Raw genomic sequence first — 15,321 nt, 5'->3', positions numbered from 1 at the left:
AGGCAAATGGGCATCACCTTCGCGATTGCCTTGCCAACAGTGTATCTTTTTGGTAGCTACTTTCCCATAAAGCGGTGCGCACTAGCACAACACTGATTCTTCCACCACATCAAAATCAATCGAACCAAAATGCAAAACGGCAGTTGCTCCCGGATGGAAACACCCCTTGGAGCTTGGAATTCCACAATCTGCTTATTGCACATGGCAAGCTACAGCCTACAGAACGCCACCAACTGAATTGACATATATCTAACGTTTTGTTAACACAGTTATCAGTCACATAAACGTTCCAGCTAATCAATTGTAGGTTCAAGTACAATCATACCCTTACAATATAGCCGGATAACAGGATCTTAAAAAAAATAAGTACAATCAAGCCACGAGTTCAGCAAGAAAACTGGAATTACACTTTTGTCGCTTTACCTAAACCATTTGATACTCATCACCTTCCTGGAGACTTCTTGCACAACCCCTCAACCCTCATGCTAAAAGTTCAACATCCTCAATCCTAAATAGTGCTCATGATAGCAACCTCACCTATCAAATCGTGCAAAAAGGACTTTATTAGCCAACCAAAAGTTGCAAATGGAAAGGAGGGGATTGCAATCAGGGTCGACATACTTAGCAACAGAACAAAAGAGGGGGCAGTGGATGCTAAGGAAACCATACTTCAACTAAATAGCTATTTTAGTTAATTGACCTAGCATACCGCTACAAAAGTATCAACAAATTACTATTGGCGAGTGGTTAGCTTCTGTCTTTGATTGCTGCCCAGGACCATTCTAAGATTATTATTTTTTTAATTATTGTAGGCTTCAGTGATGCAAAGGCATAAAAGAGGTACTATAACATTGCGGTATGGACCAACATGTTTCTACCTAGATCCAAAAGTACCTTAGTTTAACATGTGGAATAATGTGCTACTGGTCCACTACAGCTACCATATCAAGGTCTTGTTATTGCCACGACAGTGGTCTAATAACAATCAAGATTGTGAAAACCATTTACAAATTGTACTGATAGTTACAACAATGGCCGGCCCTGACCCTGATGTTGACTAATTTCATGAATCACAATATTGTAACAAATTGCGTCCAAGGTCAATAGTGGCTGCCTATCTGTCAAAAGCCAGTTATAAACCAGGAAACCTCGACCTTTTTCTTGCAACACTATAGTATCCGAACGATGTAGTTTCTTGCAACAGAAAAACTCAGTCGAGATACAAAATACATGAAAAACTTTCATGATAGATTGTCTTGGGCTACAAACTTTTCATTCCAAAATGTTCAAACAATTTTTTTTCCATAGAAGACTATAAATAATTTTAAGATGCCTATAAATAATGGTGCAAAGAAAAGACAGAACATTTCAGCAGATATTATGCTATGGAATATAGGTATCTAACAAGAAAAATCATCCTACGCCAAAAGTGTTTATAATAGAGAATATCTTGTGACGTATCTCTGATTAAGTGCATCAAATCATCTTTAGTTTTAACTATAAGCTCATGCTGGAGCTTAAATTGTTGATGACATAATTAATATAGGTTTGCTGGTTTATGATGCATGTAGTCTACAGGGGCATTTTGGTTTATTGGATGCAAATGATGGCATAAAGCGTTTAAGGTGGTGTGACATTTCCTTAGCAAATCTTTTGCACTCAAATTTTAAAAATTAAATATTTGAACTTGTATGCTAATAAAACACCATAATCACATAGTACGGATAATACTGCCTTCTTCAATACAAATTTGACTTACTAGATAGGTCTTCAAGTCTAGAAAATAGAGAGGTCAGGTGGTGGTCCATATACTGATTTCCAGGACAATGGAATAGTCCATCCATTGGACCCATTTCCTGAAAATTCACAGCAGGATTTGTAAACACAGGATTCCAAAATCTGATCACAGAATATTGAATATCGATATTCCTAAAGAAGGAAAGTAAGGCAAATTACCAACGGTTAATAGATGAAAAACTAATAAACTTGATATATAGATGTACCATGGAACTGTTCAGGGCCTTGAGCAACAAGTTTGCATGCTGCCTCAGCCAACTGGAAAGATTCTGGCATATTGTCCCCTTCTGAGCAGTAGCATAGTACACAAGTAACTTTCAAGCCTTTAGCCTGTAATAAAATAATGTCATTAAACATATTACAACAGTGACCTCTAATGGTAAAAACAAATCAATCAAACCTTGCAGGCAGAGAATAGTGCTGCAAATGGCAAGCTCGAGTAGTAATCATTTATCGTCATCTCCTCAGGATCACCAGTCATATCTTCTGAAAGATGACCACCTTCAACTAGGCTAGCAAGACACTTCCACCTTTGCTGAGATGGATCGTATTCCTCAAGCTTCTTCCAGCCTAAGTTCTCACATTTCGGATCAGAACCGTCCTCGTTGCAACTTGAAAGGTAATATACTTGCATATCACTAATAGATAAAACAATTAATGAGAATGAGACGCAATCCTAATCCTAATCATAAAAGACAGGATATGTGAAGCTATACATTTCAATTACCTGGATGCATCAATTATCCTTCTCTTGCCTGAATCTAAACTTGAAAGGATAACAACATGGTCTTTTTCAATGCTGCTTATAAAATTAGCAACATTTTTTGCAAATGAAACCACCATCCCCTGAACCAGTATAAAAGGTTTAAAGGTGTCACAACTCATGAAAAAAATCATCAATTATAGGTGCAGACTGCAGACAACTTATAGGACTTCACCAACTACCAAAATTCCAAACAAAGAGTGAAAGGCCCAAGCATCGCCTGCAACTCTAGTCTCACCCCCATCGTACCTCTTTAAAGAAAAGGTCAATAGATCAATAACTATATTTTCTCTAAATCATTTCAGAATAACAAATGTGCTATGTAAATTTAGTTCACAAGGAACAAATATCCAAGGGACAGATGTTAGTCTAGGAAATGTAATGTGTGATGTACAAAAAAGAAAGGGAAGCTGATTCTATAATTTCAAACAAATGGAGTACAATTTTGATATTATAATATCAAATACAATAGAGCTCAATATTGTTCTTTATGCATTCTTGAAAGAACCCTGAAGCATGTGCAACAAAGCTCACAAGATTCTGTAACTACATGAATCATAATCACCCACGTAAGCAAGTGAAAAGTATCTTTAAGTACTCTTTGAGATTTATAAAGTTAAAACCGAAAATATGTGGCAAATAGGTAAAATCAACATACTGTAATAATTGGGGACCGTTGCTGTATGAAGGCCAGCCTATGGGATGGAGATTCATAAGCTGTAAAGAGAAAAGAGACAGAAGGTGACAAAGTAAGTAGACATTATATTTCAATTATTATTCACACACTAAGTAGTGCCATTGCTGAAGAACAATATGCGTGGCTGAATCTTAAGGTATTTTTTTTAATTTCTTGTGCCGATTATTCTCTTAGACCTGAACAAGGCATTTCATCAAGTAGCTGGTGTGCAGAGGAGGAATTGTTCATGCCGGACTATAACACATTTCATCGAACAGTTGGTGTGCATAATAGAAGGATTTAAAGTACGAACACACCCAATCACCAGTTCACCACCCCTAACACAATCCAATCCATCAAGCGTCCTGCTAGCATAGCACAGCAGAGCAAAGGACAGAGCACCCAACCTTCCAGCGCGAGCGCGAGATCACCGACGGCGTCGGGGCCGAAGGCGTCGTTGCCGGCGCAGGGCAGCACGGACGGCTCGTCGAGGTACGCCACCCGCCTCGCGCGCGACGAAGACACCAGCAGGTCGACGGCGAGCTGCCCCACGTTGCCGATCGAGAGCGCCGGCTGCAGCCCCCCAAAAAAAGGATCACCAACCCGCGTCATGAGCCATGGAGGCAAAGCTATTCAAACCGGAGAGAGGAGAGAGGTTTAGGGCGACCCGGACCATGAGGAGGGTGGAGCAGTCGGGCGAGAAGGACTCCCCCTCAACGACGGCGTGCTCCATCGCGGCGGCGGCGGCGCTGGATCCCTTCAAAACTTGGGCGAGAAGTTGAAGGGCTCGAGTGGGCTAGCTATGGAGGCAGGCAGCGGATGGGAGAAAGACGAGAAGAAATACGCCGCTTTTGTTGCGTAGAGGAGAGTGGAGACGGAGAGAATTCGATTTCGTTGTGGGCTCAAATTGGGCCGTGATTTTAGTTGCGGGCTTTGGGAGTTAAATGGGCCGGATTGGAGGTAGCCTGGACTTCCTGGCCCATTAATTAAAATCAGACGTATCCAATCGGTGCAGTGCAGGTCGTTTGGTAAACCGGACAGTTATTACTGAACGGTTTACGTGAACCTTGATAATAGTTACTCCATGGACACAACCCACCCTATAAGCTCTTCGTTTCTTGGATACTCAGGCCAGCTACTTGATTACAGAGCTTCTTGGATAGCACGTTACTCATCATGCCCAGGATTAGATCATTCAAACAAAAATTCAAAGAAGATCCTAATACTTTCTTTCCAACAAGATTTACATACAGAAGCCACTGAGAATTGGTTGACAAGGGCAAACGTTCAAGGTTCAAGTAAAGAGTAGTCCCCGCCAAAAAAGAAAGAAGAAAAGAAAGAGTAAAGAGTAGTCACGGGCTCACGGCAATAGCAAGCCAGTTGAGAAATCAGATGGGACATCAGACAAAAAGTTATCAGAACCAGCACTAGTGCTGCATATATTAACCAATGAATCGACTCCAAATTTGAAGGATTACAACCCATATGATACAATTGATGCAAAATAGCAAGGCAAAGTGGTTATATACAGAGAGTATATCTACTATATACACGGTACACGCTTCCATCAATCCATTTTACCGGCGAAAGCCCAGCGGCCAGTGAGCGGCGTCAGGCAGGGGCGAAGCGGTCCATGAGCATGCACACGGTGGCCTCGGAGTCGGAGAGGAGGATGCTGCTGTCCCTCGTCCTCGTCGTGATCTCCTGCACAACACCATCACCAACCTTACTCTTGCAGCTCTCCCCTTCGCTCTGAGCTCGCTGGCCGACCCCGGCGTCGGCCGCCGGTGCCGCCCCCCGGCCCATCTTGGCGAACTCCCCCAGCCAAACTCCAACCAGGCCCGCCATTGATTAATGATTAGTCTGTTCCTCTCTGCCTCTCCGAGCTAGCTGAGTGAATTCACTAGCTTCGCACACACACTCCAAAGAAAAGCTCAGTTGAGTAGTAGTACTTGACTGGTTGCTTCGTTGGCTAACCGCGCGGCGTTGGGGCTCTACTTATACGCGTACTCCGGCTCCGGCAACCGTGGGGAGACGGGAAGACGAAGCTACGTGTCTAGTTGTTGCGATATGTGAGAGCGGAGCGGGAGGAGGAATAGTCGAGGAAAGCTGCGTGTGGTTTCGGCGCCGTGCGCACGGCCGCGCCCGCCTCTCTTATTGGCGTTTTGTCCGCTTCGGGCTGGAGGAGGACCACGCCACGCGCGGCGCCATGTGACGCGCACGGCACGGCGCGACGCGGGTCTGATTCGAGGGAGGCTTGGGGGCCATCGTGTGGCTGGTGGGTGCCCGAGCGAGCAGCGCGCGGGGAATCAGCGTGGATATACCACCGGTTGGGCTCCCGCGATCCGGCGAGCGGATGCGGAGATGCCGCGGTGGGATGCTAAACCGACGGGGCGTGGAGTGGTATTTGATCCGGGGGATCAAACCGGATCGGATCGTACTACTGTGCTTCGTGAGGTGCAGGAACGCCATGTCGTGGTCGCGCACCTCGTTGTTGTGGACTGTGTTGGAGTAACGGTGTGCCAAAACTGCGGGAGCATTGGAGAACATCGATCCATGGTATTGGTAAATGGTAATGGTATGGCCGATAGTTTCAGAATCACCGAGGCACGTGAAATTGTACTAGTATTTGTGATTTTGTGCACCTTTGCAACTGTTGCGACACAAGGTTTGCACGTTTTTAACTCAACGTTGGTTAACTACCACGAGCTGACGATAATGTTTTTACTCCCCCACAAGGAATATAATTTTTTCCTCTTCTTTACTTCTTCACCATCTGTAATGGCTCACCGCTGGCACAGTCGGTACCCTGTACCCTGAATCCCTTTTTTCATAATGAATGGAAGATTTAGGGACTGTTTAGTTGATGAAATGAAAATTTTTTAATGTCACATCGGACATTTGACCGGATATCGGAAGGGGTTTTCGGACACGAATGAAAAAATTAATTTTATAACTCGCCTGGAAACCGCGAGACGGATCTTTTGAGACTAATTAATCCGTCATTAGCACATATGTGTTACTGTAACACTTATGGTTAATCATGGTCTAATTAGGCTCAAAAGATTCGTATCGCGGTTTACACGCAAACTGTGCAATTAGTTTTTTTATTTATATTTAATGCTATATATGTCCAAAAATTCGATATGATGTTTTTTTTTGTAAAAGTTTTTTTTTTAACTAAACAGGTCCTAGGTGGAGAATCTCTCCCCTCCTATGATTATTCCAAAAAAAAAATTTCTACTCCCCCGATTTACTCAGCTTCATCGTAGAGATCAGATCTTTTGTATGTCAGTTGTCGATCAGCTTCTGGATCTGAGTTTCTGAATTATGATACGTGTTGGTGTTGGTCAGTAACAGTAAAGGAGGCAAATATCTTTCCTGGAAGTGAAGCGAGATATTTCACACGTATCAACAAGTAGAACACTCAAATCAAAATATCTGGTTTTCAAGAAAAAGATGAAAATATCTGATTTAACCGAGTGGTGGCGATGAATTATAGAATCCCCTTCACTCGAATCGTCTCATGATCGTGTACTTCGAACCCGCTAAACCATCATATCTCGATTGAAGAAAAGTGGGCTTTCGCTACAGAGACTTCCAGGATTCAGACAGTACTGCAGTGATATTTCAGAAGATTTACACAAAAATCACACGAGACCGTCGAAATCACCAGGTTCAGATTCATAGCTAAAGGTATAGTAGCTATTTTACGATGGAGAGAGTGCCCTGTAACGCCAAGCTAAGCCTACTCTACTGGCCGAAGCAATCGATCAGGATGGACAAGAAAGCGTCTTCTTGGATCACGCTCGCCGGCGCGCCACCAACGGCAGCGGCCTGCTGCTTCTTGGCAGCCGTTTCCACGGCCGCGCCGTCAGGCTTGTTCTGGCCGTCGTCAGAACGAGCCGTGCAGCCTCGCTTCGAAGCCACCGTCGTCCTGAACGCCTGCGCGCCGCTGACCCGGATCCTCTCCCGTTCCACCGTCCAAATGTCTACCAGGCTCGACATCGATCCCGATCGATCCGATCGCCGATCGACCACAGTTTCTTCAGAACTCAGAGCAGAGATCAAACAAGGTGGATTGATGAAAGCAAAGATCGAACAGAGTCTGGAGAGGCGTTTGTATGACGACCGGGACAATTTATAGGGTTTTTTTTGCAGCTAGCACACTGATGTGCTGATGTCAGGGCTGCTGGGACCTAGCAGAATAACAATTGGAACCTAGTGACGCCATTCTTGGCACACAGGATTGAAGCAGGTCAGCCATCTGGATGTCGTTCTTGCCGCTTTAATTTAGACAGTGCAACGCCCACCGGGGCCGCGGTCTGAAAGCCGGCAGGGACGCGGGGGAGGAGCTATCTGAGACACGCGCGCGATCTTGATAGGAGGACGAGCTAGCTAGCTGCGCGGTGGGCGCGCGGTTTCGTGCCCATGCCGGCGGTGAGCGGGAAATTCCGGTGGGTGGAGTCGTCGTGTTACCGTGGGCTCGTGACGGCGACGGCGACGACAGATGCATCCTGGACTGTTCTGCCACGTCGCCATCGCCGCGTACTACTGAATCTGACTCCCCCTGCAAGCCAACGCTTTTGCTTACTTCACACAGGCAAGTCCACTTCCAACATGTATTGGGCTTTTATTGCAAACGGGCCGAGCCGCACATTGGGCTTCTGAAATTCAGAAGTTCAGAACACTCTGGCGAGCTTGGGCAGAAAAATTTCAGGCAAAACATCGGATGGATGGATGCGGTTACTGAATATATTTTTCAGTCATCATCACAACGATCTGATCGAGCAATCATCAATGGTTAGTGGAGTGAAACCCAGAGGAGAGAAAAACCTCTTTTTTTTTTTGGCTTTTTTCACAGGTATTTCAGGCTGAGTTCTTCAGGATGGTCCATGTTCCAGTTATGTCTCCCGAGGGAGATCTCCAGGTTGGGCGCAAACGAGTCTTCAGGTAGCAGCTGCTCCAGGCTTGCAAGTGATGGAGATGAGCTTGCAGGGCTTGAAGAGTTGGTAGTCGCCATGGCCTCAATGCTCGCTTGTGCTGATGCTCCTCCCATTGGTAGGTTCCCGGTAATAAGATGATCTTCTTCAGCTCCCTATTCACATCACATGACAGCAGATATATGCATGATTTGTGAAACTTTTCTGAAAGAAAATGTGCATGCTTGATGCTCTCCTAAGAAAAGATGAATTTGTACTACAACACATTCCGTTCTAAAAAAAAAAAAACTACAACACATTCATGAGATATGTTATACATAGAGATAGTACGTACACTTTCAATTCCCTACTACTAACTATTTATGATCAGATAATGGAGTACTGACTAGAACTGTTTCAGGGCCTACTTAAACAGTTACAGTCAGAAGCTATATAGTAGTCCAAAGAAGTTCAACAGAAGTTCTAGTTAAGTCAACAAAGATGTGCATCCATGGTGGAGCTAGTTAATACACTCTTCCCATTTATGCTTGTGATCTCAAGGATGCATGCATAGATATGTACCTGATGAAGAGCATCTTGAAGCACTGGTGAGTAGTTATGCTTCTGACACCGGTGCAACGAGTCAACAATCGCGACACCCTTTTCCAGCGCTGGCGTTTGGTCAGTCCTCCTGTGCTCAAGAAAAGTTAAAGCGAGGCAGCTCTTATCAATTCCATGTAGCAAAACATTTATTAACATTGAAATTGACTGTATTACTACATCAACATCTCCATATATGCATTCATGAAACCTACAAGACAGTACTAGCAGCTACTGTACTCTTATGTTTAAGCCATCGATCACTGCAGTGTATAACTAACTAATCAAGAGCTAGCTAGCCCTTCACATCTCACCTGCATGCTTTATCATTGCAGACATGAACGAGCACTCTGCCATATTTCTTTGTTGCTTAGCAAAGCTCAACACTGTTTAATCTGTGATATATATAGATCTCACGAAACAGTCATGCCCTTGGGCAGTTGCGTTGCATATGGGAACATGCCTGGCTCGATCTGTCCCTACACCACCAATGCAATGCACCCAACAACCTGGAACACTGACTGACTTAACCGATCCATTTTTTGCATGCATGGCCACCGGGCACCGGTCAGGAACTCTTCAGAAAAACGCATTGCAGCTAACACTGTTGCGAGGCCTCCATATCTGACACTATATGACTTTATTTGCTCATGCATGCATGTACATGTACTAGTATAAATCGATCGATCTTCAAATGCTATCCATCCACAGTTAGCTAGTATAGCTTCTTTGCCTCGGCTACTGTGCCTGGACTTCACTTAGGTTGTGTTTAGTTCCACATCAAAATCGAAAGTTTGAAAAAATTAGAACGATGTGACAGAAAAGTTGGAAGTTCGTGTGTGTAGGAAAATTCGATGTGACGGAAAAACTAGAAGTTTGAAGAAAAAAGTTAGAATCTAAATAAGGCCTTCACTTGATTTCTCCTACTTGACTGGAACATCGAGCTCTTCTTGTTTGAGAGAGAGAGAGAGAGAGAGAGAGAGAGAGAGAGAGAGAGAGAGAGAGAGAGAGAGAGAGGGGGAGGGATGGGTACGGTGTAGAGGGGATCAAGAAGAACAAGGTATCGAAGTGCAGGAGCAGGGGCATTATGATCGAGTGAGGAGGAGAGATCGATGCATGTGGACGCGGACAAGGAGAAGCGTGCATGGGAAGGTGACGACACGGGGAAGAGGTCGGCAGGGAAACATATGCGCTACAGAAAAAACACTAGTTGTCGCTCAGTGCATGCTGATGCAGGAGCTAGCCGACCGGCCTGCATGCACAAGTTAATTAGCTGCTTCTATGAAATTTATCAGAAATCGGTCGAATGGAAGAACAGGCGAAACTGACAAGGGCTAAACGTACTGGAACTCTTATGAAAAAAAAAAAGGCATATATGCATGAGAGGAGCTAGCAGATTGATCAGGGACGACATTTTTACCATCATGATCAGAGATTAATATAAGTAATTGGCCCTGTCTACGTGCCATCATCGACCATGCATTCATGACGATGTACTATTTCTTTTCTTTTCTTCCAAAATGCAATCTACTGGCCGCAATCTGATCAGATCATCAGAGTTGAAGACTGCAGAATTAGTAGACATTGATCTTTTCTTAAAGGCAGCTTTGTCTATACGCAACATGTGTGGTAATATAAATAGATTTGCTAAATCACGACAAAAATGGTCATTACCTCAAGTACCAGTTTTAAATACTAATGAACAGGGGCGTAGCCAGCTAGGTGGCACCGTGATCCACGGACCACCTAAAAATTTAAAATTATAGTATATATGCTAGTTAATATAGTAAAAATTGTATAGTAGACCACCCTTTTAATTGACATATTACATATAGATGGACCACTTTTACTTTAAATCCTAGCTACGCCACTGCTAATGAACAGTCTTCCAAAGAAAATTTTTAACCTTACTTTATGTTGTAAACCACAAAAAGAACTAGTAAAACTACAACATTATGAAACCAGGTTCAAGACAAATCAAAAGTATATATACACAACATTTTCATGCATGTAATTAGTCAAATATTTAAATAACTAATAACGGAAAAAAATTAAACAAGTCGTTCCAGTAGTATACTTGATCCAGAACAACATGTTTTTTTATTGGATGAAAATATTTTATCTTTATTGTAGGCTTTGTTTGGGCGACCAGTTTAACAATAGCATTTAATTTGTTTTATTAACAATTGGAAAAGGTTTGACTATATATGTGTCTTATAGGTTCTAAATCAACCAAACCATCACATAAGACGAAGTAGATTATGCGCACTCCTACTCAATATAATTAACCACTTGACATCCTTCAAAGTTCAAACACCATGCACAAGCATGAATTGAACTCAATACATTTTGTTATAATACTAGGCTGGGATTGACATATATGTTGAAAACGTCGTTATTCTTTGTTCTACAGTCCCACTCATGTACTTTTTTTTATCAATTAATTGCATGTTCTTATATATACAATAGCTAGCGAACACAGGTTGGGGTGTAGTAGGATATATTTTTTCCCTTTTAAAAAAACTTCAAATAATATATTTATAATTACGTACAGTACTTAATTAGGGAGAACTGTTGCCAATGTATATGGCAAAAAAAAAAGAACGTTCAAACAACAGCACATTTCATGCAAAACGGTGTCCTTTTCCTCTTGTCAGTAGCTATATGCGGCTTGTACATATACATTGTTTCGAAAAGATAAAAGGATAAGTGGTCATCTCAAGAGTAGACAAAGTTCAGAATTGAGATACATTGCTCCCATTGTAAAGCACGTGCAACATGCGCAAATAACCTTACAATGCTAATAATCGCTCATTTGGCTATATATTCATTGGCAGGGGTCGGAGATGTAGACCATTTCATTATATAAAAAACATGTTAATAATCGCTCATATTTTTCTTACCCTAATAATCAACGAGTTTAGCAGTGGAATATGCACACGAAGAGCCGCGCGCGCGGTCACCGTTAAATAAATGCAAATGCATGAAGTAGAGATTAATAAGTTCTGAAGCTGACACAGGATTGAACATGAACAGACCTTGTGGGAATGGTTGGAGCAGGAGGCGATGGCACTACTGCCAGTGGAGCAGTTGCTGTTGACGTCGTCGTCGCGCAGAGGAAGTAGGCAGCAGCGGAACTAGTCGCTGCGGCAGGCGGCGCAGGGGAGCTACAGATCCCAACCATGTCGTCACATGCCGGCATCATCGGTAGCACCACCCCACCACCACCACCACCACCATTTCCTCCTCCTCCAGCTGCCGCCTCCATGGCCACCTCCATTCCTGCCTGCTGCTGCAGCTGCGCCTCTCCTGCAAATGCGCGCGCAATGGTCAATTTAAGCCGCCGCGTGCAGTGCATTCTTAGTTGATGTAGAGGCGAGATGCACTTGATAGTTTAGTGCAAATGAATGTATGCAGGTTTAATTTCTAACATGCGCACATTTTTTTTAAAAAATATATTTGGAGGAACGTCTCTCCCTCAAAATCTCTTTTTTTCTTTTTTAGGCAGAGGCTGGAAGTCGTTTCAGTACATTAGAATAAATCACCGGGGTCACTGCATATATGTTTAGCTTAGTTACAGCTGGTATGTATATATACTTCTCAATCAATGGATGATATGCTTTTTTTCTAATGGAAATAAATTGAGCTACATGAATACCTGAGGCAATGTGGGATGATCTGTCTGTGCTCTTCACTGTCCTATACATCTGCATACCAGTAGATGAGTGAGTGATCAATGAGGTGCATGTCTTGTGTTGCATGATCCAAATGGCTTGTATAATTAATTACATATGCTAAGGTGGTAACTAGTTTAAAGGATATATATCTGGCTTGTCCTGGTTAGCTAGATGCCGTTTGTTTGTCACTTAGTACTTGACCCAGGGATTCACCAGAGACAAAGTACACATGTAGTTACCAATAGTAAGAACACCCATAAAAGTGGTGGAAAAAACAAAAAGAAGCCATCATGCAACAAGATTCACCATCTTCTTTCCCTTGCATGGTGGTAGCAATAGTAGCTTCCCTTTTATCACCTCTCCACTCTTTCTTTCTTTCTTTCTTTTTTCTCTTTTTTCTCTTCTTTTTCCAAGTGATACACGTACCTGGAGGTGACTCTTGACATGCGCCAGTGTCAGATCCTTCACGTTCATCAGCTCCAGCACCGACTTCGGCGTCGCTCCTGCAGATCGATCGATCATCGCCAAGAACGAGCTCGTGAGAATTGAGCACGCAAAACAATGGAGTAATCAATCGATCAATCTCACTATCTCAGGCAAAAGGAAAAGAAAATGTAGCTGCACGAATTCAGATCACATTACGAGAGGACACAGTGATGGTGAGATAAGGTAGAGCTAGCTAGGCGCTTACTCTCGTGGCCGCCGAGGAGCTCGACGGCGTGCACGAAGCGGGCGTGGAGCGCGGTGGTCCATCGCATCCGCGGCGCGCGGACGCTCCGCTTCGAGCCCGCCGGCAGCTGGGACGCCCTGGCCGCCGCGCGCTTGAACGGCGCGCACCCCTGCGGCTGCAGGTGGTGGTCGCCATGGCGGCCGCCGCCGGCGTCCGCGTGCGCCGGCGTCGTCGGCCCGAGCCCCAGGCTCAGACCGGGGGGCTCGCTGCCGGAGCTAGGGTTTCCAAAGAACGCTGCTACTTCGCCTCCTCCTTCTGCGTCTGTAATCACTCCGGTCGGCAGAGTCGTCCTCGCCGCCGTCGTCGGTGTTCCGGAGGATACCGGCGCCGCCGCCGACGAGACGGCCGGAGGGCTTATCCGGAGGGAGAGATTCGGCAGGTTCCTTTGCAGCATTGCAAGATCAAAGCTATGGGAGGTTGTCGCTGCTGCTGCTGCTACAGCTATAGCTTAGCTCAATGATCAATGGAAGAGAATACAACACCAACTACTCTCTACCACTTCTTGGATCAAACTGATCATACACTTCTAGAATTAAGATAGTAGAGGACCATATATTGTGGTGTTGGTGGTGGTGGAAGAGGAAGAGGAGAGTTATAGCAGTGGTGGTTCTGGTGTGATCAACAAGAGAAGAGGAAAGAAGAGGACATGAAGAGAGAGAGGGAAAAGGAGATGTGGAGAGATGGCAAAAGGCAGGACAGTGGAACAGTCACTGAGAAAGAGAAAGGGAGTGGTGGGGTAGTGGATTTGTGCAAAGTGGTAGTGGTAAAAAGGAGTGAGGAGGAGGAAGAGGAGGAGGGGAGAAAAAAAAAAGAAGAGGCTTGGAGCCTTGGAGCCTGAGGGGTAGTGATGAGGGCAAAAAAAGATGTGGTGATTAGGTCATGAGTGGTTTATGATTTGGTCCTTGGGAATGCTGCTTCGAAGAGAGTGTATGTAAAGAAGGGCAGGGTGTATATGAAGGGAGTACTAGTTTCTTTAAGAAGGCCATAATGAAGCTACAGTTGCTGTTCCAGGCCGGTATTCATGTACAAGCTGACAAAGAAACAAATACACTAATGGTATATGATTGATCTAAATATTCAAAACTCGACTGTAAAAAGAAAAACATAGTTCATCTTCTACCATAACATTATTCAGGCATACATATATTACTATGGTACGTATTTTTATTCCTCTGTTAGTTGTCTGGTACTTCCTCCGTTTCACAATGTAAGACTTTCTAGCATTGCACATATTCATTTAGATGTTAATGAATCTAGATATATGTATGTGTTTATATTTATTAACATCTATATGTATGTGGGCAATGCTAGAATGTCTTACATTGTGAAACGGAGAGAGTAAAAAAACAAAAGGTTTGTTGGTGCAAAATTTGGTGCATTCATTCCAACACAAATTCAAAAACTATACATATTTTTGCTTGAAGGTATCACAGAGAAAGGCGACATACATGATTTGAAACCTTTGCGGGTTTTATGTTTTTAGTACATATTAATTGCTTTGTTTTTTTTCCAACCTCGCAAGTTTTAGTACGTATCGCTGGTGTGCTTTATTCTACTTTTATCAAGAACAACTCAATTGGTACATTAATTAGAGCCATGCTTGGATGCTACTATTAATTAGTTTGTTTGGAGATATAAGAAGGTTGATTTATATATACCGTTATCTTTATGAAGGGTACGTTTTGCTTCAGATTAAACTTATTGAGGTAATGTTATATATCAGTTCATTTCAGGTTTTGGATGAAAATCCAGCTCTATTATATTATTGGATGGTAGTGGTAGACATGGTCAAATTCTTCTTAAAGACGTTGTTCTGGAGTAGGTGCATAATATTATGTATTGGACTTAGTTACATGTGCGTGAGTTGCTGCAAGGCAACATGATATGTTCATGTTTGTCTTCGTTTTTTTAGGTGGTGTGCATCCCTAGCTAGTCGATGCAGAGGCCATCTGTAATTTCATTATCTAAAGAAAATTAAACCTATACCTTCATCTTAATGGTATTATTGTTTAAAAATCAAGTCCAACTTATTTTATCCTCTTTTCATGCAAATAGCTAGAAATTTGATGTTGCCCTTAGATGCGGGTTGTGTTCAAGGGCATGTGAATCTCATGTGAAATTACAATGTCAAATTAGGGATGTGGAGCACAGTTAGA

General features: G+C 43.4%; 2 protein-coding genes and 1 long non-coding RNA gene across 3 annotated transcripts; 1 reads left to right on the top strand and 2 right to left on the bottom strand.

Moving 5' to 3' along the window:
- Positions 1-217: 217 nt before the first annotated feature.
- On the bottom strand, positions 218-4,057 carry LOC4334232 (uncharacterized). The gene is made up of 8 exons (XM_015776201.3): positions 3,910-4,057; positions 3,644-3,809; positions 3,219-3,277; positions 2,525-2,643; positions 2,198-2,435; positions 2,004-2,127; positions 1,760-1,856; positions 218-537 (listed from the first exon to the last, which is right to left on the bottom strand). The coding sequence occupies exons 1-7, from the start codon at positions 3,967-3,969 to the stop codon at positions 1,777-1,779; spliced, it is 846 nt and encodes a 281-aa protein (XP_015631687.1). The 5' UTR covers positions 3,970-4,057; the 3' UTR covers positions 218-537; positions 1,760-1,776.
- Positions 4,058-7,844: 3,787 nt separating this feature from the next.
- On the bottom strand, positions 7,845-13,899 carry LOC4334229 (uncharacterized). Its single transcript, XM_015773609.3, has 6 exons — positions 13,127-13,899; positions 12,862-12,938; positions 12,417-12,465; positions 11,797-12,067; positions 8,741-8,849; positions 7,845-8,334 (listed from the first exon to the last, which is right to left on the bottom strand). The coding sequence occupies exons 1-6, from the start codon at positions 13,557-13,559 to the stop codon at positions 8,095-8,097; spliced, it is 1,179 nt and encodes a 392-aa protein (XP_015629095.1). The 5' UTR covers positions 13,560-13,899; the 3' UTR covers positions 7,845-8,094.
- On the top strand, positions 8,147-9,071 carry LOC107280244 (uncharacterized). Its single transcript, XR_003241153.2, has 2 exons — positions 8,147-8,297; positions 8,580-9,071. It is a non-coding gene; the product is annotated as an uncharacterized lncRNA (long non-coding RNA).
- Positions 13,900-15,321: the final 1,422 nt, after the last annotated feature.

This window comes from Oryza sativa, chromosome 3, assembly GCF_034140825.1.
Source record: "Oryza sativa Japonica Group chromosome 3, ASM3414082v1".
NCBI lineage: Eukaryota > Viridiplantae > Streptophyta > Magnoliopsida > Poales > Poaceae > Oryza > Oryza sativa.
The sequence above is the reverse complement of the archived record's forward strand: the minus strand, read 5'-3'. Positions and strand labels throughout refer to the sequence as shown.